General features: G+C 40.3%; 1 protein-coding gene across 2 annotated transcripts in view; it reads right to left on the bottom strand.

Annotated features, from left to right (window-relative positions):
* Nucleotides 1-25,600, bottom strand: part of LOC139301041 (astrotactin-2-like) — a 241,614-nt gene that overhangs the window by 55,904 nt on the left and 160,110 nt on the right. For both annotated transcript variants that reach the window (XM_070924304.1, XM_070924303.1), the window contains 4 exons: nucleotides 24,406-24,594; nucleotides 5,314-5,438; nucleotides 4,028-4,132; nucleotides 3,687-3,866 (listed from right to left, as the gene is read on the bottom strand). In XM_070924304.1, coding sequence (XP_070780405.1) covers nucleotides 3,687-3,866; nucleotides 4,028-4,132; nucleotides 5,314-5,438; nucleotides 24,406-24,594 — 599 coding nt within the window. The remainder of the gene's footprint in view (nucleotides 1-3,686; nucleotides 3,867-4,027; nucleotides 4,133-5,313; nucleotides 5,439-24,405; nucleotides 24,595-25,600) is intronic.

Here is a 25,600-nt window from a genome sequence, read left to right as displayed (position 1 = left end):
AGGTTGAGGTAACCTGGATCCTATTCTAGCCGTTCTGCACAGTTGTACGTCTCACTAATATTTCAGGCCTCTACATCCCTTTCTGCTTGCTTTTTGTTTAACCTGCAGCTTTACTTATGATCACAAAGACTGTAGCCCCTAATTTTAGTCCTACTTCTGAGAACTGTGTCCATTGTGAACAAAGTAGCAAAGTTCTAAGGCCTCAGATGACCTTTGTAACTTGAAAAGTCCTTAAAAATGTCAAGGCTCTGTTCTTTCTATTCCAATACAATCCTCTATGAATTACTTTGTGTTGTTATGCCAGTATAGCCAACAGCAGACATCTGCAACTTGAATAATGTTGGTCCAAACCTGATGTTTATTCTAGAGAGCTTGTTCTCACATGCCATTGTTTCCTCACGCCTGGCTTGTGGCTACACAATTTTTGGAAGGGATCACTGGCAGGAGTGTTCATAATAGCACTGCTGAGATAATGATGAGTGAAAACTCCAACCTCACACCAAACCTGACTTTGTGACACTGGGTTGTTGATTCCATGTTGTTATGTCTCCCTCAGGTTTTTATTCACAACAAGACAACTGGCAACCTGAGTTCTCCAGTGTTGGTAGATATGGCAAAGACAACAGCCATATACAGTGTTTTGCTAGTTAGTGCTAATATTAGTCAATATTAAATTCGTAAACATCTGCATGTATTTTATTGATTATGTTATCATGTAGATTAAATTTTTGAGTCCATATGAAGCATTAGAGAGATGATGCTTTCAGGTAAAAACAATAAAAGGCACCTTTAATCAACATATTTAGTGGCCTAAATACGGGGAATCAAGTTAATCATTGAAACCCACCCATCAATGCTATATGTGTAATATATTGTGTCTATAAAGTCGTAAATAGTAAATATGCCTTCTCTGAGGCAATACGTATCTTCCAGTCCAGGTTTGCTCACAAGAGCATATGGCATACTGACTCAGTTTCAGCCTTAAAAATAAATAATTTCACAAAGCTGACCTTAACTCTGCACCTGGAGCCCTATTCAACAGCAAAATACATACATATCTGAGAATCAAACTGTACCGTTTTTTTTTTTATATTTCTACATAAGCAAAGCGATGAGAAAAAAAAAAAGATAGAACTGAATTTAAGTATCTGGTGAAGTCTGTCACAGTCATATGCTTGTGCATTTTTGTTTTACATGATGTATTTTTTTTTATTGTTAGGCCATGTTATATCTCAACACCAAACTAATAGTTAAACTCAAGATAGCCTCAGCTGCATGTCAACCTTGCCATCAAAACTGTTTTTTTCCAGTGTTTACACTTTATTCAAGTGCTCACTAGAAGTAGTCATTACTAGAGAATAATCAAACTTTTAGCAGTGACAGAAAAATGCATAAAATGCTAGAAAAATCAAGTGTCCTTGTGTCAGTGTGCTGAAAATCAGAGTGTCTCACATCACCTTAATATGTTTATGTCATTAGAACATTAGAAAGAATTTCCTTGCATACTTCTTCACAGTTGATTTAATTTATCCCATTGAATCGTAATACTGCAATACTGTATGTCCATGAACCAAACTCCTATGTGTTTAAGGTGTTATGTCCTTTGGAGGCTGTGAATTTTACAATGGGTTGAACACATTACGGACATTTCTGTGTAGTCAAATTCATGTTTGTATTGTTGATTATCTGAGTGCAATAAACATTTATGAAACAAACAACTAAAACATCAGCAGCAGTTTTTCTTCACACCATTCTAGCATTCATGTTCGCTTTTATCAAATATGTGTATTTATACAATTTCTGTTTTTTCACTGTGACCCTTACCTAGTAGAAGCAAACCTCTTTTGTCACTATAATTGGCTGACTGCAGAGTTCCATTTAAACATATTTTGATTTACGCTGTAGGTAGTTGTGGGTGAAAAGGAAATAATCCTGATAATAATGGTGCAATAATGTGGCCTTTTGAAACCCATGTAATTTTCAAAAACAGGACGCTCACTTTATAGCCTTGTCATGTTGTGAAGTCAGTGGTGGAAGAAATATGGATTCTTCACTTAAAAGTAGTAGTAAAAGTAGTAAAAGTAGAAATATGACAATATATAGACGGTTACAAATAAAAGTCCTATACTCAAAATCTTACTGGAGTTTAAGAAGCATTATCGGCAAAATGTACTCAAAAGTATCAAAAATAACAGAACTCACGCAGCTGGATGGTCCCTGTCATTATTATATAAATATTATTGGATTAATACTATAGATGCATTAACATGTAAGCTTTGTAATGTAGTCGGTTGAGATGGAACAAATTTGTATAGTATGTAAAATCTTAATCTCTTAAATTAGTAGCAACTGAAGCTGTTAAATAAAAGTAGTGGAGGAGAAAGTAAAAAGTAGCAAAATATGGAGATAATCAAGTAAATTACAAGTAGCTCAAAGTTGTAAATGTACTCAGTTACTTTCCACCACTGCTTGAAGTGTACTACTGTACTACTTTCTATCAGGTTTTATGTACTGTATTTAGCACAACTTCCCTTCGTAGTGCTGGGGTTGAACGTTTTGAGTCCAGTCAAACATTTGATCAGGTGATTTTACAGATATGTTTCAGTCATTAAAACCACCTCCTGTAGTGTTTGGTTAAAATGAAACCTTTTTCCCCTGTGGCACATGGATCCTGTTCCTGCCATAAAGCATGTTGGCACTGAAAACAGATTTGTTATATTAAACCTTTTAAAGGGGCGTGGGTGTTCACTCCTGGTCCTCCTTGACCCAAAATCAGTTTTTCCTACGAGGTGAGCAAATATGTAATGGTATTTATTTTGAAACTCAGGAGCCAATCAATGTCGCACTGAATGGCTAGACTGAAAATCATCACTTTTTTGGATCATGGATAAACAGGATTAAAAAACACCATTTAAATGGAACAGTGCTGCAAGATGCTTTTGGGATGCTGTTAAGTCACACTGATGTTTAATTCAATTCATGCAGCTTATGCTGCCTTTTAACCAGGAGGCGAATTAAGGGAGGATGAAGTCTTTAAACATAACCCAGTTTAGTTTATAGTCAAAGTATAACCCCTACCTCCTGTAAAATTATAGTAAATCTTGCTCTACTTTTGTCCACTGTGTATTTGTGATAGATTGCTTTCCTTGATTTAGAAATGGTCATGTTGTCCTGGTTACACTTGATAGTAGCCCCATCACTCCTGAAGTTCCCACTTTTTCTCCCTCACTACTTCTCCCTGTACACAAACAGTTGCACGTCCAGTCATCAGTCTGTCAAGCTTCTGAAGTTTGCGGATGACACCACCCTCAGGCTCATCTCTGAAGGGGATGAGTCCGCCTACAGGTGGAAGATTGACCATCTGGTGACCTGGTGTGGACAGAACAACTTGGAGCTCAACGCTCTAAAGACAGCGTAGAATGAATGTGGATTTCAGAAAGAGCCCAGCCTAACCCACCACCATCACCCCCCAAAAAAAACCCAGAATACCAAGGCAGATTCCTTGTAAGTGAAAACCTACTTGGCAATAAACCTGATTCAGAGACATGCCCTTTCTCAAAATATGGTGTTTTGAGAAAGGGTATGTCTCCTCTGTCTTTGACATGAGAGGATCGTGTCTATTCATCCCTCTAGACTTCAGCCTTTATGCATCTTTGACCTTCCTTTCTGTATGTCAGCAAGCTCACCTTTCTGGTACTGCAGCCAGAGCTGCTGCTGGGCCTTCTTGCTGGGGAAGTAGATGCTGCAGCTGAGCTCGGAGCCGTACAGAGCCTCAGACACATAGTGGCTGCCGTATTGTTGGAGAAAAGCCAGCAGCTCCTCACGTGTGCTCTCTGCTGACAGTGTCTTCAGCACCTTAGAAAAGCCTACCAGGTCAAGGAGGAGATGGGAGAATAGCGATTTTGCATCCAGAGGGGTGGGAAGGAGGGGTTGGATGATAAGGTAAATGTGCAATTAATGTCAAAAACAAGATCTATCAAGGGCACGGACAGATACACAAAAAGGATCAAATTATTCAGACACTGACCTGTAGATAAGGTGATGGAGCTGAGTTTGACTCTGTACAGATTGCTGCGCACTCTCCACTGTTGAACCATGGGATAGCCCACTGCCTCACTGAACTGGGCATCCCCTATGACAAGACAGAAAAAAAGGGAACAAGGAGACAAATTAAGATGGAAGGAGAAGGAGTTAAACTGTTGTATGTGTTGACAAATTACAAAACTCAGTTTCATAAAGAGCAGCTGAGATTCAAAATAAATGAATACATAAATGAAATCCATCATTTCATTTGAACCGTTTATTGCGGATCTATTGTTATCCATTATTGCCTTAACATCATTTATTATCACAGCCCATATCCCAGCTGCTCCCGGATCAATGGCAGATATAGCGCAACTTGAACTCCAATTGGATTGCTGACATTAGAAGTGGGAGCAATCTCGCCTTTCTCTGCAATTCAATTACCAAACTTTCACACCAGTTTAGAACTAAAGCCACAAAAGTGAAGAGCAAGGGAGAAAAAAATAAATACACTGCTTACGAGAACCTTGATTCTGTGCCTCTGCAAAGCGTTTCACACCTGAGACATTCATGCACAGTGAAAAAAAGGGCAATTTAGTTTCTATGTGTGTGTATGTGTCCAATTCTGGTGAAAGCAGAACCCAAGTAAAAGTCTCAGGGGTCAATGTGGACCGAATGACAATTTAGCTAATGGAGGGATTAGGGAGCAGAGGTGGAGGTGCAGGTTTCAAGCCTAATGTCTAAGTGACTCTATCCCCCACAAGATGTCGAGAAAAGGATAAAGGGATGAAACGGGAGGTTGAGTGTGAGAGTTTACAAGGTCCACTGCACGTGTATGTGCGTGGCCATGTGTGTGCATAATACTCTGTGTGTATGATAACATTTTGAGATGGAGTTTAACAGCACAATGGCAAAGATGAATACTCAGCCCATATCTTTTTAAATAATCTTGCACTCTGGATTCATGACAAAAAAAAGAACACAGAGTTTCTATGTTATTACTTCTCTTAGACCCGGGGAAATGTTAAAAGTGGCTTAGACTGCAGAGCCTCATGACTGAAACATAAATTTCTGGGTTTTTTCACAGACATATCTTGTTTAACATGAGCATGGGTGCTATATTTTCCTCATATTTAGAGGGTCATATTGACTGTGGTCAGTTCTAAATTAATTTTGCCATTGACTATGAATGGATCACAGAGAGATAACAGAGCTGCCACTGAAAGTGAACCAAGTTTATTTGCCTAATACTAAAAAAAAGGCAATATTCCCAAACTCACACACCCCCACCTGTAAGGAGCTGCAGGTTGGGTAAGGGCTCAGACAACACCCCTCGACATTGCTCCTCTACTGGTAAGGGGATGACCATGAGACCATCGGCTAGTTGGGGAAAGTCCTTAATGAAGTTGTTGTCCCTGAGAAAGAAAGAAAGAAAGAAAGAAAGAAAGAAAAGGCAAACAACATTTAGTTCCTCAAACTAGAAGTTTACTTTACAATTAAGTAATTTACAAGGTAATTATCCAGAAACTGTTAATAGGTAACAGCCAAGTATCACACCTCTACTTTATCTAAAGGTCATCTTTAACAGTCATGGGTGCAGCTACAAATTCTGAACTCAACAAAAGTTCACCATAAATATCTACAATCCTGACATGTTCTGGTGCCCCGTCTAGCTGCCAGCCTCCTGAATCATTCAGGGACAGGGATTCAGAGATTTCACTGTTCTTCTGCCTTGTTTTTCTGTGATAATGTTTTATGTACCGTCATGTTTTGGTTGGAATGAAGGTGTCAGGCTCATTGGTTGCTTATGATTATTGAGACACAGTGGTTGTGTAAACAACAATACCATGGGCACAAGGCCAAAACATGGGAGTGTGTGTGTGTGTGTGTGTGTGTGTGTGTGTGTGTGTGTGTGTGAATCATGCTTGGCGGTCCAATAAAGAAAACAGTTGTGTCCCCCAGTTTGAGGGCAGAACAGAGAGCTGCAGCTAAAGATAAGACAGACCCCCTGGAATCTCTCTCTTTCTCTCTGCTGGAGATGATAAGTACAAGAAAGAACAGTAATGAGACAGGAAGTGTGAGTTGTGGGAGGGAAGGGTAGAAGAAGAAGAAGAAGATCCACATACTGTGCTACAGTGAGGGGTAACAAAGAATATTAAATGTACCCACAGCTGAGATGTCTGAATGGAATATTAGCTCTAAACACATTTTCCAGCCTTTTTCACTCTTCTATCTATTTGCACCTCCATGCTATATCATGGAGGACAAATCGCTTGCAAAATAAATAGCAGTCCCACAAGGAGAGAGATAGTGTATGTTCAGCTCCATTTTTGCTCAGTAGATAGACCGTTCTGGTTGAACCAAAGCAGTTGCAGTTCATTTCCCGTCAAAAAGATGAGTTGTCTTGCTGCATTCTGAGAGCATGGCAAGCAGCAGCAATTCCCATAATCCACTTTTATGGGACCAAGTCTCAGAGCACAGACCTTGTGCCATAGAGACTCTTCTTGATATCAATTTTTCATCCTGTTCCTTCTCTTTCTGTCTCTCTCTCTTTGCTTCCTCTGAGCACAAAGCCTGTTAGACGCAATCACAGCCTTAGTGTTACAATGGAGGGGTGGAAGGATTGACTCAAGGGCAGAGGATGAGAGGAGAGAGGGAGAGATGAGGTGCTGTAAAAAGATTACCGTGGCTTATGCTCACAGAAAACATATTGATTGCTAAATTAAATCAGCCAGCTTCACGCTGAGGCTCAGAGAACCTTTGGAGGCGCGTGGACCAAGATGATATGTAGCTTTATGGATTTTCAAGCCCAGATGCGGACTGTCCTTGACGCTCTGCAAGGTGTTCCTTTTCTTTAGTCAAAACACCCTTTCACATTCTAGGGTTGGAAAATATAGAGTACAAGAGGGTGAAGTATCTCATAGTTTATTGCAGAGATGCTCGAAAACAAAAACTGAAAACTGACTCTATTTGGAGGATTAAAAAAACTGTAAAGACTAGTGGTTCCTGAGGTCTTCGCAGCACCTGAGTGCACATGCAATCATTAAATGTCCTTAACCTTCTTCTTCTTCTTCTTCTTCCTCTTCTACCCTTGAGGGAAAACCATCTAAGTCTAAATTGTTGTGGCATCTGTCCCTTTTTTGCAGTCAAAGTGTCAATCCTGAAGATTTCTGTTCACATGGTTTTGGTGAGACCACAGTTCCTTGGACTGTGTTTGTGCTCGTGTGTGTGTGTGTGTGTGTGTGTGTGTGTGTGTGTATATGTGGCAGGAAGGGAGCTTGAAGCATCTATTCTGCTGACAGCTCATTAGAAGAGGAGACATTTATCTGTACCACTACAACCCAAACATACCAATGCGGTTAGCAAGACGAGCCTGTTGCTTGTCTTTCAAGAAAGATCATTTCCTTATGGTTTGGCTGTTAGCTGTCCATGGCTAACTTACCTCACCTTGAAGTGACAAATTGACTTTGACTTTGTCATAGTGAAGCACACGTCTTATTAATAACACAAAAGGAATAGAAAAACATTTAGGGAAATAGACGCGTATTTGCTTTCTTGTGGAAACTTAGATGAGAAGATCGAAACAACTTTCATGTCTGTCCAAGGCTAGAGCCTGCAGCTGGTTAGCTTAGCTTAGCCAAAAGACTGGAAACGTGGGGGACACACGTCATATATCTGTTGAATATGTACAATTACACTTTAGTTTTTCTTTAATATGTACAATAACCAAAGTGTAAAAACAACAACTGATCATAGTGAAGTGACTATTTCTTGGCTCTGATCAGTTGCCAGGCAACCAGCGGAGACCAGGAAGTTATTCTCGGCCAAGGAATAGTCTGGCACATAACCCCCCGCAAAACTACAAATTGTTGTTTTTATACTTTGTTTTTTGTACTGATTAAACAAACAACATATAACGTGTTAATTAGTGAGCTGTAGAGGTGCTGGTAGGCTGATTTTGTTACTCTTGGAAAGAGCCAGGCTTGCCGTTTCCCCCTGTTTCCTGTCTTTATGCTAAACAAGGCTAACCAGCTGCAGTCTGTAGCTCCATATTCACCCTACAGACATGGGAGTGGTATCAGTCCTCTCATCCAACGCTCTGCCATGAAGCAAATGCGTATTTCCCAAAATGTCAAACTATTCTTTTAATGATTTGTCCCTTTAAGCCACAGTGTGACAGTGAGCCAGCGTATACCAGGGCCCTCCAACTGCTGCTAACATAAATTGAATGCCGTCCTCGTAACATTTTAATTAGACCTGTGCTTTTACTAATAAGACATGTAAAAATGTCTGCCTTGAGTAGGCCTCTTTAGCCAAAATTCCATCTAACATATCTATAAAATATAATGACTGACACACTGCCTCATACCTTTTGCAGAGATATAACATATGCATGTTCATGTTTATGAACATTTCGTTCCTCTGCTTCCATCATTTTGTCTGATTTGACTCTTCCAATTCCATTCGACTATGGGCTTTTTGTGATCTGTTCTGGCCCTCATACGCAGCTCAGGCCAGAGCTGTGTGCACACACTGCCACTAATGAGGAGTTAACACAAGTGGCTGAAATTCAGATTTTAACTTTATGCAGGGCTCCATGCGCCAAATTCATAATACTTTTTAAAGCAGGATTTGCTCTTCAAGATTAAGACTTACTCCTGGTTTAATCTATACTCTTTTTTTTTTTATTAGTCCATTATATATGAGCCGAGCTTATTTAGGAATCATTCACCTACACAACCATACCATACATAACAACCTCCCACACACCAGGCCACATGTGAGTCTGGACTTGCAGACTTGTGTATTTACTCATGTTTCATTCAGTACCCATGTGTCTTCATTAAGGGCAGTGGACACTGGGCTCCCTCCTGGCCAAACAGGCCTCCTATCCTACTTGAGTGGCAAACTCTTCCCATTTGAATGAGAATCTCCAAAACACAAGCCGTACAAATTATATCTGGTGGGATGAATGCAAATATTCAAGACCAGTTCATGCATGTATATTAACTCTCTTTTCCTTCTCTCTCTTGCCCTCTTTCCCTCATTCTCCATGTCTCTTCCTGCCCTCTGTGTGTACTATTTCAATTCAAACACAGTAAAGATACATCTGATTATTAAAGCATACCGAAGCTCATGCAAATAGTATTTTCTTTTGATTTTCACAGCCAGGCGTCGATGCCAGTATTTCTCCCATAGAGTGTAACAATTGTTCGCCTAGTCCCCAGCAGTAACCCTTTCTGGTTTGCTCTCTGCATTCCTTCCTGTATTCCCTCCATCTCTTATTCACTCTCCCAGCTACAGCTGCTCTCTCCTCCAGGCAGCAAATCACAGGCAGTCTGGTGATAGGCACAGATGAGAGCTATCTACAAGTCAATTTAGAAAAATGCTTTTGTGCCTGTGTCTGTGTTTGTGTGTATGAGAGCAGGTGTGTTCACACATATGTCTGAGTGAGTATATTTATCTGAGTTTGTGACTGCGTAACTGATATTGAGTGGTACTTATCTAAACATGGTCAGAGGTAATTGGCTCTTGTGCTGTTTTGTTCATGTAGAAACCTCATCCTCACATCGCAGCGCTGATCAGACACATTAGACCGTACTCACTACATCTTAACTTCACTGACATCCCACAACAACTCAGGTCATTATCTACAACCTCAAGACTCATCTTGACAACAATACAGGCGGGGGGTGCTTTTCAATAGTGGCTTCTATTGGAAAATTATATCCACTACTGGGCTCTGGTCTCTTCTGTTTCCGTCTCATTTTCCTTCACTGCGTTTAAAAATTCGGACTCATCTACCGAATAGGAGGTCAACCTACCAGGGACCAACAATACCAACAACAGGCTTTTGGCTAAACCCTTTGGAAAGCTGAAATCATAGTTACGAAAACAGTATATAGACCATTTAGAGGGCACATTGTATCACCTACCAGAGAGTCACTCTAGGCCTACTCTGCAGGCTTGAAATGGCACACTCTGGCTTTCAGAAATCCAATCTTAGAAACAATTGTGGGACAGCCAACCCATCAGTTCAGGAAATGAATTAAAGTGCATCCATAGTTTCCAGAGAAGACTGAACCTCCTGGGATTGAACAGCTTCCCTAACAATGAGGAAACCATACAGGATGCTCTTTTCCACTAATTTAGAAGCTGCCTTTGTGGACTGACGCAAGCACTAACAAAGACTCCATAATTCCTCTGAGGAAATGAGCATTGAATATACATATAAATCCTTGGTGCCAGGCTTACAAAGGCTATATTCTGATTATCAGTCTCTGTTCTGGCTCAGCTGCTAATTGAAAAATGTGTAACCTTCTTAGGTCAAAGCTGAACAAGGAAGTAGCTCTTCAAAAAGCAATAGACATTTACAGAAGACCATTTCAATTTCAAGGTCATCTTCACTTCCAAATAAACAGTAGATAACTGCATCAAACTGAATTTGTGTGTAATGCCTCATGAAACATGTGAGCCAAGGTTGCTGTAGTTGAAGGCCTGTCAAATGATCCAGCACTGAAGTGCATCCTGCCACACTTATAGAATAACAATGGAGTACAGAAGTTTTGATAATGTAAGCGTGCACTTTCTTTAATGGTGAATAAATAACTAACTGAGCGGTAGAAAAAGGAAAAAAAAAAAGCCCAATCATAATCTTCACCACTAGAGGCTGCTCTTTCTCTGTGCCAAAGGAAAGTCTAATGGTTCCAGGATTAGTCAGGGAACATCGGTGTTTCTCTGTGTTTATGTTACTGCTCTTTATGTGCAGACTGCAGGGTTCTCTTGGTTTTGCTCTGTTGGACTCAAAGGGAAAAAAACTAACTTTTTTTGTGTAGGACAGCACAAAATGGTATAAAGCACAACTTAGATAGTCCAGGGTGTAAACAGAAAATGATTAAATATGAAAAGATTATTAACTGCAAGAAGTGTTGATCTCTCAGCAATTGTGTTCAGCTAATAAACAGGTGCACATATAATAATGAAATTACACAGTAACAATAACAACAAATGTCTAGCTATTGTGTGTGTGTGTTTGTGTGGCAGAGAAGTAGGATGGTAGGAGTCAGGTTGGGCACAGAGATGGAGTTCAGAGGTGAGCTGGTCGCAGGGAGTTTTCAGAATATGTCAGATAGGAAGTGATTGCAGTTGTGAGTGAGGTGGAAAGATTACTTCTCCACTAGGAAGCCAGAGGGGAGAGGAGTCCAAACCGATACGGGGTTAAGGAGTCAGGACGCGCCAGAGTGATGGCCGGTTTACCGCAGAGAAGGGAGGGACAGTGCAGCAGAAGCCGAGCGTGAGACTGCAGGGTGGAATCATGATCTGGAGATACGGGGGTGCTGTGCCCTTGGTAGCCTCGTAGGCTAACAACAGTGTTTTCAACTGTATGTGGGCAGCCACTGGGTGCCAGTGCAGTGCAGATAGGACGGGGGTTATGTTGGAGAATTTATGGAGACTGAAGACAAGCAGGGCTGCAGCTTTCTGGGTAAGCTGAAAGGCTGTCAGAATGGATGCACAGAGACCAGGAGGGAGGAAGACAATACCTTTGCCTGAAATATATATATATATATATAATATACAGGAAGATAACACCTTTCTGGCTTGACAAAAGAAACACTTTTCTGAGTGATGACAATCTTTTATGGTCAAAACCTTCTTATAGGAAGCAGCCTGCGCTTTTACCAGATCTTGTTCCTGCTTTTGACATATGACTGGAATAGAAGAAAACTACAAAACAAAAGAAGTGTGAAACACTGCAAAATGATGGTGGCAAAGGCTGGCTCCCTGATTGCCTACAAATTGAAATAAAATGAAAAATTATGAGAAAAGCAATATGCAATGCTACATCTCTTACATCTTCAAAGATGTAAAAAACAAAACAAAAACACTGTTCTACCAAGTGTTTGATTAAAATATACCATGGCACAGCTGCAAGTGGATAATGCCAGTTATGCTCATGTGGTGTACATTCATCAACGGTCTCCTCCCAATCTTCTCCTTCCACAAGAGAGCCAGATAACAACCAACAGAAAATTTGACATCCAGCATGACACAGCATGTTTGTAATTTCTATGGTTGCCATGCTGTTTGGATTCATCCCTAACTGGCATAATTACTCAGCATTTGAAAGAGAAGCGTGCAACAAAAGGCAGCACAGACAAAAGAAAAAAGGGCCTTGTTCAGTTGTCTCCACCACAAAATTTATATGATATGCAAAAAGGTATGTATGGTCAAACTGAAAACAGAGGATAGAATGTTCACTTAAGTCTGAATCCAAAGTTATTGTTATTCAGCAGCATGCAAAGGCCAACTGGCAGTGTGGCATACACAGGCTGTGTAATGTCAAATATCTCAAAATGCCTTTCGATTTTACCTAAATTTTATAGCCAGCTGCTGCAGTACACCTCAAATTACTCAATTATTTAAACAGCCAATTCACCTAACAATATAGTTTCTTACATCTAGTAGTACCTATCCATGCAGACAGTTTGTACTTTATTAGCCCAGATGTTGAAGACATCTGCACAAGCTCCAACCCCACCACCATAAAGGTGAATTGAATTTCATTTGTGTCTTTCCAAAAACAACAACCTGATTACTCTAAATCCCCATAACCTGCTGTGGATGGTTTTAGGTGGCACCATACTGAAAAAGTAGTCCCTATGAAAAAATGTGTAATTTTGTCATTTGGATGAACCAACCCTTTAATAATAAAAGGAAGAGGGACAGATTTTCAAATGTAAGACATTGACATTCATTATGAAATGAATGAATTATATTACTACATCAAATAATCTCTGAATTAAACATTTAATGTGTCCAATCACATTATCAATCAATCCAACTGGCTCTCATCCCATCATTTCCCCTACCATTGCTTTGAAAATGTTGCCACACTTGCCCTTGAGAGCCATCCACCAATTTGTTGGACTGCACAATCAAAGATTTATGAGAGCTTGGGTGCGTAGCCGATCCAATTGCATGTAATATGCTTAATAGCTGTAATATCTGTTATTTGAATAAACGCTCGGCGTGAGTGGGGGCCTGTCGGATGAGTCATAACAAAGATAAAGCACCCAGTGTCACCCAGGGCACAGGCCCCAGCAGAACGATTAAATAGTTATTAAAGGACAGCATCCGAAAACAGGCTAATTCGCTGCGTAATAAAACAATCAGAGATGTTTACCTTGAGACTTGTGTTGCAATCTCATATTATTGCTGCAGCCACTGCTCAGTTGATGAATGATTCTACTGAGAGGAGGAGATCGGGTGACTTTTCATGGCCAATATTGATTAGACTTGTGAGGCGATGCTGTCAATGAAATAGCCTCTGATGGAGAGTACACTGTTGAGTTTGTGTGTGTGTGTGCGCATGAGTGATTGTGTGCATTTGTGTTCGTATGTGAGCGTCATGGTAGACAATTACTGTAATTAATTTACAAGTAGCAAAATGCTGCCCGACCAATCAAAAGCAGTGGTCATTACTGTGGTGCCTGTCAGATATATGGCATGTTTGACACAGGATCTAATTTAGCCAGAAAAGTTTGAAAAATTTAGGATTCAAAATATGCCTTGGTGCAGGGATACAGAGAGCAGGGTGATAGGGAAAGTGTTACACGTGTTCCTTGTTGTACAATATTATATTACTCATTGTTTTTGTCACTCTCTCTCCCCTTAAGATACTCACAAACCACTCAACCTAATTTTTATTCCCTGGGGTCGTGCATCCAATTGAAATACAACGTGAGAGTGCATAGACATTTTTTTTGTACCTTGATATCTTTGTTGGCCTGCTTTAGGAAATTGTGGAAATGAACTCTGGTGGCTGGGAGCATTACCATAGAGATGAAGCTTGGTAATGCAGAGGGCATGCAGGCCAGCTAGTTGTGGAACTGATTAGAGCCATTACTTTCCTTCTTTTTATTATTCCACTTCCACTTTCTCACCGGCTCTCTCTATCTCCCCCCTCTCTGTCTGTCTCCCTCTTTCTCTTAGTCACTCACACACAGACACCGCAGTGTTACGAGGAACCCCAACCAGCAGTTAAAAAGTCTGTTCCTGACAGACTCTCATGTCATCACCCTGAAAGCGGAGCAGCACTTCCCAGAATTTGATAGAGTACAACAAACTACAACGAGAGGTTATCTGTCCTTCCTTGGCACACCAATCAAGAGGCAGAGCACTCTGACCATCTCCTATTTTGACGGAAAAAAAGACGACTTAACAGTCAGTCAAAAGATACACAAATCATTTATTTTCGGTAGAATAGAATAAACTGCAAAGCTCTTCAAATTTTATGCTACCAGAATGGTGATTGTGGACTGAGAAATTCACGCTCGTTTTATTCTTTGCCCAATAAAACGAGCATAAAACAAGAACTAGCTCTGAAACTTTGATAGGAGAACTTGATGCACATGTATTTATATGTGCGAGTGTGTATCTTTGTATACAAGCTGTGTGCATCCATCACTAAAGCAGGAAAACTTTTATTACGGTTGGGTTTATTTTCTGCCATCCTGATGGATAAAAGATACACAAAGGACGTTTAAGGGTCTCATCACAATTTTTCCTCAGTTCTGTTGTCTTGTATTTGATCGGCAGTAATAGGCCACAACAGCGAGGCAGTCTTTGTATTCTTTTATTTTACAGTGTAAATACAGAGTGATATGACTGACATGAAGGCTTGATTAAATGTTATTATGTTATCTGGTATTCTGTCTATCAACGTGACATGACTAACTGAAGTAAAGCTATTTTTTGTAGTTCCATCTTGAAAGACAGGCTCTGCAAATCACATCACAGAAGTGGTAATTAACTGCTTTATAGTATGGCCTCGCAGAGGTGAGTGTGGGCGAATACTCGATACTCATAGCAAACTTCATACAGTTGAATAAAACTGAAAAATGGCTTGCAGCTGCCATCTATTTATAAATTGATATTTATGAATAATTTATGAACAGTAAATTTACAGCATAAGGCAACAATCTTGGAAAAGCAGGGCAGAGTGATGGGGAGAGAGGGATGAGGAAGGGGAAGAGTTAAGACAGATAGCACCCCAGAGGGGATACAAAGTTACAATAGCTGCCACCCTGCAGGTCACTGCTGCAGCAGTAGTTCATTAATCAATACTAAAAACATCTAGCCACTAATTCAGGATTTAGCCCAGGTCCACAAATTACTCCAAACAGTTTTCCTTCAATGAAAGTGGGAGGCAGCTGAAGCCATTTTTGAAGACTGGCATTGTTAGCGTACCCCCCTGTGAGGCAACATCACAGTCAGAGGCTGAGGGTTTTATGCTTTATGCTGCATATTCTCATTTTTCACCCTTCAGACTACTATTGATTCACTGATCCACTGCTGCACATGCAAGTGATTTTATCAGTCTAGCATAACAGCATCACCAGCTATAAGCTAATTAAATACAACAAATCATTGTCCTTGTTCCTGGTTTCTCCTAAAGCGTCATTTATGAGAAATAGAAATGTAGGACTTTATACAAAGGTAGGGTGGCTTGAGAGTGGAACAGGATAAATTGAGTATGCTGTCATATTTTCTGTGTAATTGCAAAGTCTCTAAGTGGAGAAATGAAGAGGCTGTTTAATCAATAACAAATACACTTTCATTTTAATGATGAATTAGCCCTTCAGTCAAACAGGTCTACGTGAAACTACTTCAGCAGGACCACAGGTGGCAAACTATGAAAAAAAAAAGGAGGAACAGTCAACGGTTTAGAAAACACTTTCGAAAACACCTTTCTATGGGGAGCAATACAACGAGTTGTAAAGTTGCTCTGTGTTCAGAACCCACTCCTATAATTGCCTTTCAGAATGAGGTCCAGGACGGAACGACATTCTGGACAAAGGGGTATTTCTTATTTTACCACCTTTTACCTAATGATACCTTTTGTATAAGATTGCTGTCTCTTTTAAAAAAATACATGACATACCAAATAATCTATGGATGTGGCTATAGTATCAGCATCATTGTATCTATCTTGTTATCAAAATGTCTTGACAATGGAAGTTCTTTAAGGGTAAAAGTTAATTTCAAATGATCAGGAAATTAACCTATCTTGTTATCAAAATGTCTTGACAATGGAAGTTCTTTAAGGGTAAAAGTTAATTTCAAATGATCAGGAAATTAATTCAGATATGTGTAAAATTCCAGTAATGCTCTTTCTTGAAAGGAGGACAAGAGGACATCCACAAATATAGATGAGAAAGAGACCAGGATTTATCCCCATACGGTCTCTTTAAATTACTTTTTATTAAGTACCAGATTGCTTGAGAATCACACGCTTAGCCCCTGTGATCAGCAAAGAGAACAACACTTTCTACTACAAACTGGGTGAAGTCTTAATGTCTGCGTGTACTCTGGATGACTAGTTGTGGACGCTGTATCACATGTATTTAAAATGAAAAAATCAGGACAAAATGTTTTTCTGCAGGTGATCCACATCAGGCAAACTAAGACATGCTGTCAACATATACTGTAAGGGTCAACACAGGGTGGTAATTGTTTGAACTGACAAAGATCCATCACGGATTCAAACATTGTCTTTTGATGTTGCATAAAGATGCGCAAGGAGTTTTGGTGTACTGACTCTACTTTCTTGTTCTTTGAGCTGCATAAGCCTTGCATCCATTTACTCTCCTGTATGATTTAACTCCACCTGTGTGTAACGTCTGACTACTGCCTCACAATCCAGCATGCTTAAGAAACCTCATTTGGTGCACTACTGCTATCTTTTGCATTTCTCTCACAGTTAGTCCCAGTGTCTCGCTCTCTAACTTTTGCTCAGCTTTGCTCCTTTGATTTAGCCTTTTCTCTTTCCATTTACTCTCCTATTCATTTTCCTTCTCAACCCTTATCGCTGCCTCTACCAATCCACCTCTCTCTGCCTCCCTCTCTCGCTCTCTCTCTCCCCAGTCAAAAAGCAGGTAGTCAGCTATAAGCCTCTCTGACATTAGCTGATATTAGGCTAGGGTCTATTAGGTCCTGCCTTGGCATGTGAGTTATTGAGCAGAGAGTTACGGCTTCAGGAATGATCACACTAGCGTACACATGTGCACTGACTCACACCAGCAAACACAAACCCCCACAAAGGTAAACACAGACCCACACGAATGTTTGAGCACACACACGCAAAGCTTTCACAATCTCCCAAACGTGCTCACCTTATGTCTACTATGTCACAAAAATTACTGAGGCTTTAAGAACCTCCTCTTACACATGCATGCTTTTTGCTAAATTCCCTCTGCTAAGATGTCAATATGTGAGCAAGAGACAAACTTTGCAGGAAGTCAGCTGCTGCAACATGTGAAGAAAGTACACGTTTTTTTGCTGTTGAACACCAAGCCTGTGAATTCATTGATCAAATATGCAAGACTTCATTTTGCGGTTTAGTCCAAAGCGACGTACAGATGAGGTACAATCCAGCCCCAGCAGATCAAGAAGTGACTCAACACTCACTTGTGCCTAACAAATTACATTTATTTTTATTTTTTCACATGTTGCATTTTCCAAAGCAAGAGTTTGGCACTGTGCAAATGTAAAAAAGATGGTGTGTATGTAGAAAGGTGATTAGAGATTACCTGACTTTTACACCTCTCTCTAAAACCTGGTATTAACATACCATCTGTACGATATGTTACTGTATCAGTGACATCTGATCATGAGGCTTTGCATTTACATTTTAGTCTTAATAAGCTTTCTTGTAAGCGTATAGGCTCTACTTATTTATACTTTTTTTCTGAGGCTAGCTGTAGATAATGGGAAGATGCTATCTGGAATGTGGCCAAACTGTTGCATTTACACCTGGCTGAGATCCAACCCCCTCCAGATGTGGCCGGGTCCATCCAGTAGCATTCCTATTGCAACACATTTTGTGTGCATTTACAGCTTCATTGACATGCTTTCCTCAGATACAGGATGTATGTAGGTGTAAATGGGGTCTTAGTATGGGTCAATCTCGATAAAAAACATTAGATCCTACACTTCCCATAATGCAACTCAATAGCATATTTTCCCAACCTTGTAAACATCCACGTCTCACAAATGCCACGACCCCAGTTTCTAACGCAGCCTTTCTGTAAAGAATTTATAAACTCCAAGTCCAAGTGTAGATAACATTGATGATATCATTAAAGCTTATCTCAGCTACAGAAAACTCCCTACAGAGTCACTCCACAGTGTTAAAATATTACACTGTTTTTACAGGTTGAGTAGTACTAGTAAACTGAATAAATGAATGCATAAAAATGGTGAAGTGGGTCTTTAAACTATACACACTACAGCAAATATACTGCCCCAATTTTCAGTGCTTCAGGCCAGACTCATTACATCGCCATATATTATCTATGTAAAAGCAACTAAACGTGTGAATACACTGCAGACAGTGTGTGTATGGCATCTAGTGACTGAAGTTATTTGGACTTAATTAATTCAACATATAATAAACATATGCAACATTATTATTATCTGAATAACCATCAGTGGTTCAACGCCAACGTGTCTTCATTTGAGCTGTTTTGAAACACACATAGTTCACAAATCTGCCCCACACACCCACACACACCCGTGCGTGGGGAAGAATAAAAAGGTAAACGCTAAATTCAATGTAGGGAGCTTAAAAAAGAAGGAGCAAGCAGACCATTTATTTTAGGAGGAGAATTAAGAAGCATCTCATCAACCTTGAGCAGCTTAACCCTTCACCTCAACAGTCTGGCTCACTGTCTCATGGCTACTCATTATGTGGGAAGAAATTGCCTTATAATGTTTGTTGACTCAACTACCCAGTAGAAGCTACTGTGTGTGTGCACCAAGGAGATAATTACTGAGAATTACAGAGGAACATGGAAATGTGGCTGTGTTTATGCCTGCGAGTCTTGTGGGCTTGCCAGATTCACAAATTATTCATGTTGTGGTGTCGTCTTAGTTTGAGAGGTGAGCGATGATGAGGAGTTAGTACAGAGCGCCTATCAAAAGCGGTTTTGTCTCTTTTCTTCCTTACTGTATCTTTTCCTTTCTGTGAAAAGCGTCTTTGGCATCAGAGTGACAAGGGTGGCAGCATCGCCTTCACAAATCAGGTGAAACTTATTTTTCTTCTCCTTCCCAACCACTGTTTCCCTTTTGTCACAACCCAGACATCTAACAGCCGTTCATGGCGGTGCATTCTTGCTGTGCAGCTGATTGGAAGGAAAGGAAATGGTCAGGACAGAGTGCCTGTCTATCCAAAGACGAACACATGAGCCCGATTCGAACAGAATTAATTTCTCAGGGTGTGGTGTGTGATAAAATATTTATCCTGAGCGACTTCACTCAACTTTGTAAAGTTTTTAAATTTACAGAAGACAAATGTGATTGTCATAGGAAGCTATATAACAATAGGGCATGTTTCTCATCATGGCATTACGGCAAAGTGTAACAGAATTGTGTTAGATAGGAACACAGTTGGTCTCCGGCCCCTGTGTCAATATGTCCGATATCCAAGTGGATCCAAGTGGACTTGCTATCAGCACTGATCAGGTGGTGACTGCAGGAAAAGAATGTGTTTTTTGAGGTGAGACAGAGAGTGTGAACTGTGAAGAGCAGGGACAAGATGATATGTTTTGCTGCTCTTTCCAACCGCTGCTGCCCGTTGGGTGGTGGTGCATCATGCTGCTGTCAGTGTTTGTATCCTTTGTTCCTCTGTTAGGGTCTGTTCAGGTTGACCACATTATGGGTCAAGTCAAATTATCCTCTGGTCTTCTTTGGATCAGGTTTGACTGTCCTGGGGTCCCTTCTGGATCATGTCCCTTTTATTTTTTAATGAATTTATGCACGTCAGGGGTTCTTGTGGTCTGGGGAGACTATTTCGTCTGGGAAGAACCAGCCTTTTGTATTTGTTCCCCAGTTTCAATTTGCATACCCATATAGCGCATGCCATATGTTTGTACAGTATGTGTGTGTGTGTGTGTGTGTGTGTGTCAGATAGATGTAGTGATTCATGTGACAGGGCCAAAAATGTACTCTTATGGATGGCCATTATCACTGGCCAACCACCCTTCACACATCCACATCTTCCACTCTCCGCCTGCTGTCATTTGGTTTGTGAGTGTGTGTGTGTGTGTGTGTGTGTGTGTGTGTGTGTGTGTATCCACATGCCTCTATGATGTTATTACTGTACATATAAGTACTAAACTGAACATGGACTATAAATAAAAAGGATGGGACTGTAGGAGAAATAATGTTCTGATACTGATTTGAAAACTGGATGGAGAGTCTGCATTCATTTAAATATCTGTGCTGTCAAAAAGAAAAGAAAAAAAACAATAGCTTGTAATTAGCCTGCATCCACTGTCAATTCACTGAAAGAAAATTATGAAATGAAAACAAGGTACACTTTATCTGTTGGGTGGATTCTGTTTTCATATCTTACACAAAGCGACATTGCAATGGCATTGTAATGGAATTGTTCTCAACCGTAACATTCACATTAAAACATGTAACTTGTAAACACACACAAAAAAAAAGATGCATGCTGGGAGTGAATTATATTCTTCTATACTTTCATGGCAGCCATTAGCAAAATCTATTCCCCTGGTCCACTTCAAGAGGCAAAAATGCATGCAAAAACAGCCATAAATCACAGGTAATATTTCATATTAAAACACTACACTGTGACTCACTGACAATTCATCTCAATTATCTGATATTTCACTTTGAGCTGCTGATGCAAGGGAAGGGGGTGGGGGATCAGTAGACATTGGAGGTGAGAGGAAGAAAGGGGGAGCACTGTGGGATAAGACTTGCATCTGCATATCAAAGACGGCATGAAGGAACATGGAGAAAATTATGATAATAAAAACTAACATATTGCTATAAATATATAGTGTGTATGTAACGAGTGTGAAGTATAATCCTATGGGAGAGAGCCATTCAGAAGACAAAGCTATTGTTCTTTTGACAAAAGACACAGAGGATTTGATGAGCAGAACAAGTACTTTGGTGAGATGACATTCAGTAATACACATGTTTAATTAGAGGCACGGGGAGTCAAGTATTATACTCCTGTGTGCTTAGCTTGTCTGGTTAGAATGATGAATAGCTCAAGAAAAATGTGACTTTCAGAATGTTAACTGAAATGAATTTAATCAAGCTCATAATACAAAGATGGAAACACAATGGTGATGCATATAAAATGCCTACCAGTGGACAATAAACAAAGCTTTTTCCCCCTCAATTTGGTGTTCAGTTCTATCATGGATTCCAAGGCTAACTTCTTTCTTCCTCTCGTTTTTTCCCATTTTCTTTGCCTGCCTCTCCAATAACTGCTGAACTGTGTACAGTGGGGTCGGTTTGCATAAATGCCTTTTGCGCTTCGTTTCAGACGCACTCTCCACCTAGAGACACGTGTGTTATTTATCCAAAGAGGCACATCAGCCTGGAAGTGCACTTTGCCTGTCACCTGCATGTAATCAGTGAAGTGTACCTCTAACTGCGGGGAACATGATAAGTGCAGCGGAGAATGCATCTCGCAATTAGCATGGAAATTTTTCTGGCTTCCAGGAGCAGGTGCAAATTGAACAGGTGTAATAAAATAAAGGTTGAGGGGGAAAGAGAAAATTTAATTGGTCTGTACTTTACAGAAATCTCACAGCAGTCAAAGTGTAAGTGCACAAAAAAAACACAAAAAAAGAAACATATGCAAGGTAACAGCACTGATTTACCTTCTTCGAAAAAGCACAATACCTGACCAATTTGTAAAGCTGGCAAAGTGTGGATGGAGGGCTGTAGCTGAGTGGTCATTAAACTTCAACTTGGTGTTCAGTGAGTAGAAATAGTGACCTTTTCACAAGATTTATTGAGTTAATTTGACTGCTGTTACCTTGAGACTGTAGGAAGACTCCATCTTTTACAAATCTTTCTATAAAGATCTTCAGCCCTATTACAATTTTATGAGAAGTCTAACAGACAAACAAATACATTTTCTCAGACGGAGCTGAATTGTGGCCACAGTAAATGTTTTACAACCTTGTTACTTAGTTAATGTGTATTTCTTTTGCAGCATCGCAGCATTTTTGGTGTCCAACCACCAGACTGCATCTTTTGAAGTTTGAAATATTTACCGTATGTCTGTCACAGAGCAAAAGATAACAGCAGCTTCTGGTTAGTAATCAACACTATTTATCATTACCATGTGCATGTTGTGAACTGTGAATCTTGCTGGAGAAGGAGAAGGAAGTGTGGAAGGGATCAGAGAGATACTGTGTTTGACTAGTTTAAACCTGTCATGTGTGTAACCCTACCGGAGCCCTGGCTTGAGTGCAAATCTCTTTACTGGCCATAGCTTGATGTAACCCAGTGTGTAGAGCAGGAGTCTGGAGGCAGAAGACCCAGTGTGCCCTCCACTGCTTGAGGGCAAACGGATCAAGGTCGACTGCTTCCCCTGGTTCAAAATCCTCAAACTGTGCCTTTGTTGTATCTGTCTAACTGTGCCATGTTTGGTGTATTAAAAGGGAGTCCTCAACTGGTTTAGCCCCTTGAACCTTTAGGGAATACGGGGCTCATAGTGCTTTTCCCATATTAGGCTGTAGACGTGTCTGTCATTCCTACAAATTCTCTTAAGATGGATTTGAAGCCCCTTTTAGCCCAGAGCTCTTTAGATGATCAAAGTTAGTAATCCCCCTTTAAATACTATAGCTCTTTATTTCAGTCATATCCCCAAAGTGTTCCACCTTACAATGTGTGGTTCTTCCTTACACACCCATGCAAAGGCAAGTAACAGAGGTAAAACAATGTAGCCCTTACCACCCGGTTAAATTGTTGGTTAAATGAAATCTCTAATACATGAAAAAAAACAGTGGTCCCTTGTTATACATGAATATTTTATTCTCTGGGAATGATCTATGTTTATCTGCCATCTCTTAAAAATAACTCAATAGCAGCCAGACTCTTCCTACTTGGGTAGTTTGAGGCCGCCCGCATCCCAAAGGCATCTTCAAGGACGGATGCAGACACAGATGTGTACTAGTGTATTCAATCCCGAACCAAATCCATTCAATTTAATGTAATTTAGAACTACTTAATCTGGAAGACGTTTATATAAAGAATAAAATAATATTAACACAGAAGTGCCTTTTTCATACACTTTTCTCTGGATTACTAACGTTACATGCTGACTACTTTGAGGAATTATATGAAATTACAGTCCCTGAATTATAGTTAATTTCAGAGGGAAGGCTTCATAAAAGCAGCTTTCCAAAAGATTCAAAGGGTGATGTTACACACGCATTGCAGTTTTTTGTTGCTCCTTCAAACTCCTTCTTATAATAAAAGTCATGGTGCAGCACTGTAGACTAGAAAACACGTACCAATGTCCTTTCTGTGCATCTGGAGATCTCTGTAGTATATAACTTAATAAATTCTCCATACCTTCAAATGTCTGGATCTCAAATTACTTTGTGATCATCAACACAAACCTATGAAAGGAAAAACAGTTAACTTATTCCCTGTCTCCATGAAAGTTGAATCCAGTGTCCCCTGTATGCTGTAGACATCCTGATTCACAACAAAATACCTTAGAAAGGCCCTGAGGACCTACAGCAGACAGATCATGTGGCTGTGTGTTTAGCCAAGCACAACTATTGTGGCCCATAGGGGCAAACAGATGAAAAGCCTTCCATGGTTACTTGAAAAACTGTGTCGATATATCGTATGTGTGTGTGTGTGACTGAGTAAATAAGACAGACACAGAGAAAGCAAGATAGAGGCTGAGCGTGTTTTTCTGTGTGTACTGTATTTGTGCATAGATAGACCCTCATCATCGCTCTGTGATTACAGGAGCATTTCACCACAAATAGCATGTGACTTATCAGAGTGAGCCAGGTTTTCAGAGGGCTGACAGTTTAGGGAGAACTGCCATGGGATAAGTCTCAATCCTCACTCTCTCATCCCCTTCTCACTCTCTCTCTCACACACACACACACACACACACACACACACACACACATCTGTGCAAACACAGATGCATCGCCCCAACGGCAAAGCCTGACTACTGATTCCCAGAGCTGCTCCACTGAGATCTCAAGCCTTTGTATGTCTGTTAAAACCCCAAACTGATAAAAGACGACCGTTTCTCCTGATGATGTGTCTTCAGAGACACCGAAAAATTTAAACAGCTAAGATGTGAAACAACAGGTAGCAAGGGAAGATTGTTAGTGTAACCTAGTGTAACAGAAGTTGTAGTAGATGGAAGTAATAAAAGAATGATTTTCAAAACAGAGGTAAAAAGACAACAGAATATGAAGAAAAAAAGATTTACAGGATAAGACAAGATTCTAAATAAGATTAAAGAAAAGGCATTTATATGGGTGTAAATGTGTGTACTTGCACAGTAGTTACCGGAAGGTCATTTGGAATATCTGTCCCAAGTTGACTTGCTGGGTTTTGTTGTTGTATCCATGCAGCATCTCACCAAACAGGGTGTCATTGAAGTGGACATCCTGCCTTGGGCATTTTGGTCCTTCACAGTTGTCTGACTGCAGGAGGCAAGAGCGCCCGTCCCCTGCCAGTTTGTACTCCTGCACACACCTGAGGAGGAGGGAGAAGCTGTGAACATAATGTATGATACGTAATGCATGTAAGACGCTGTGAACATAATGCATAATATGTAATGTATGTGAACCCATTTACTCTGGAGGTGAAAGGATACATATGTATAGTTGCTGGCAAGAACACTGGAAGATGAATTGTGACATAAATGTTACCCAGTGATGATGCAGCAAAATGCAAGATTTGGATGACTGATACTGTACGAATGTTCCCATTTTAGTACTTTAATCTACAACTTACCAATGCAGAAATAGAAAACTACTAAGTCAATATCTTAGCCCTTTTCTTTGGCCTTTCCTGCCATCTGTAGACCACTTACCACAGATCTATGAACACTAACCACACAGCTAAATACACACACAAGAATATATCGCAGCAGTGCAAAAGTATTAATGCGAGCATGGTACTTTATCTTTTTTTTTTTTTTTTTTAAACAATCTGGCTCTTATTGTCGTAGCTTTGGCCAAAATGTCTTTTACATTAGCAAAGCAATGCACTTGCCATTGTCATTGTACAGATTGTGGACACAAGCACTGGAAACAGATTCCAATGGGGCAGAATTCAGCAGACCATGCAATCAGTCACAATTATCATATCTCCTCCATTTATCTGCACAATCCTCCCTTTCAGACGAGGTTGAGTATCTGCTGCTGTTGGGCGGCGCTGAGGTTTGGGCTCATGCGGTTGATCAGGTCTCAGCGCCTCAGTGGGGAAGAGGACTCTGCCAATGTTGGCAACACTGTCCTGAAAATGCAGCAGACCTAGAGGAGCAATGTCTTCCTGTGGCATGAAGGCAAAGCAATTTCCTTTTCTATAAACCAACAGGACAAGTCCAACTTTGCCTCGTGGTACACTGTATTAATGTCATCTATTCATTTCACAGTTGAATTTTAACGAGCAGCTAGCCCTTACATATTTGCACCAGCACACTGGACTGATCAATCAAAGAGAGAACCAATCATGGCTTTTACCCATGCCACTGTGT

This window comes from Enoplosus armatus, chromosome 18 (assembly GCF_043641665.1).
Source record: "Enoplosus armatus isolate fEnoArm2 chromosome 18, fEnoArm2.hap1, whole genome shotgun sequence".
NCBI lineage: Eukaryota > Metazoa > Chordata > Actinopteri > Centrarchiformes > Enoplosidae > Enoplosus > Enoplosus armatus.
The sequence above is the reverse complement of the archived record's forward strand: the minus strand, read 5'-3'. Positions and strand labels throughout refer to the sequence as shown.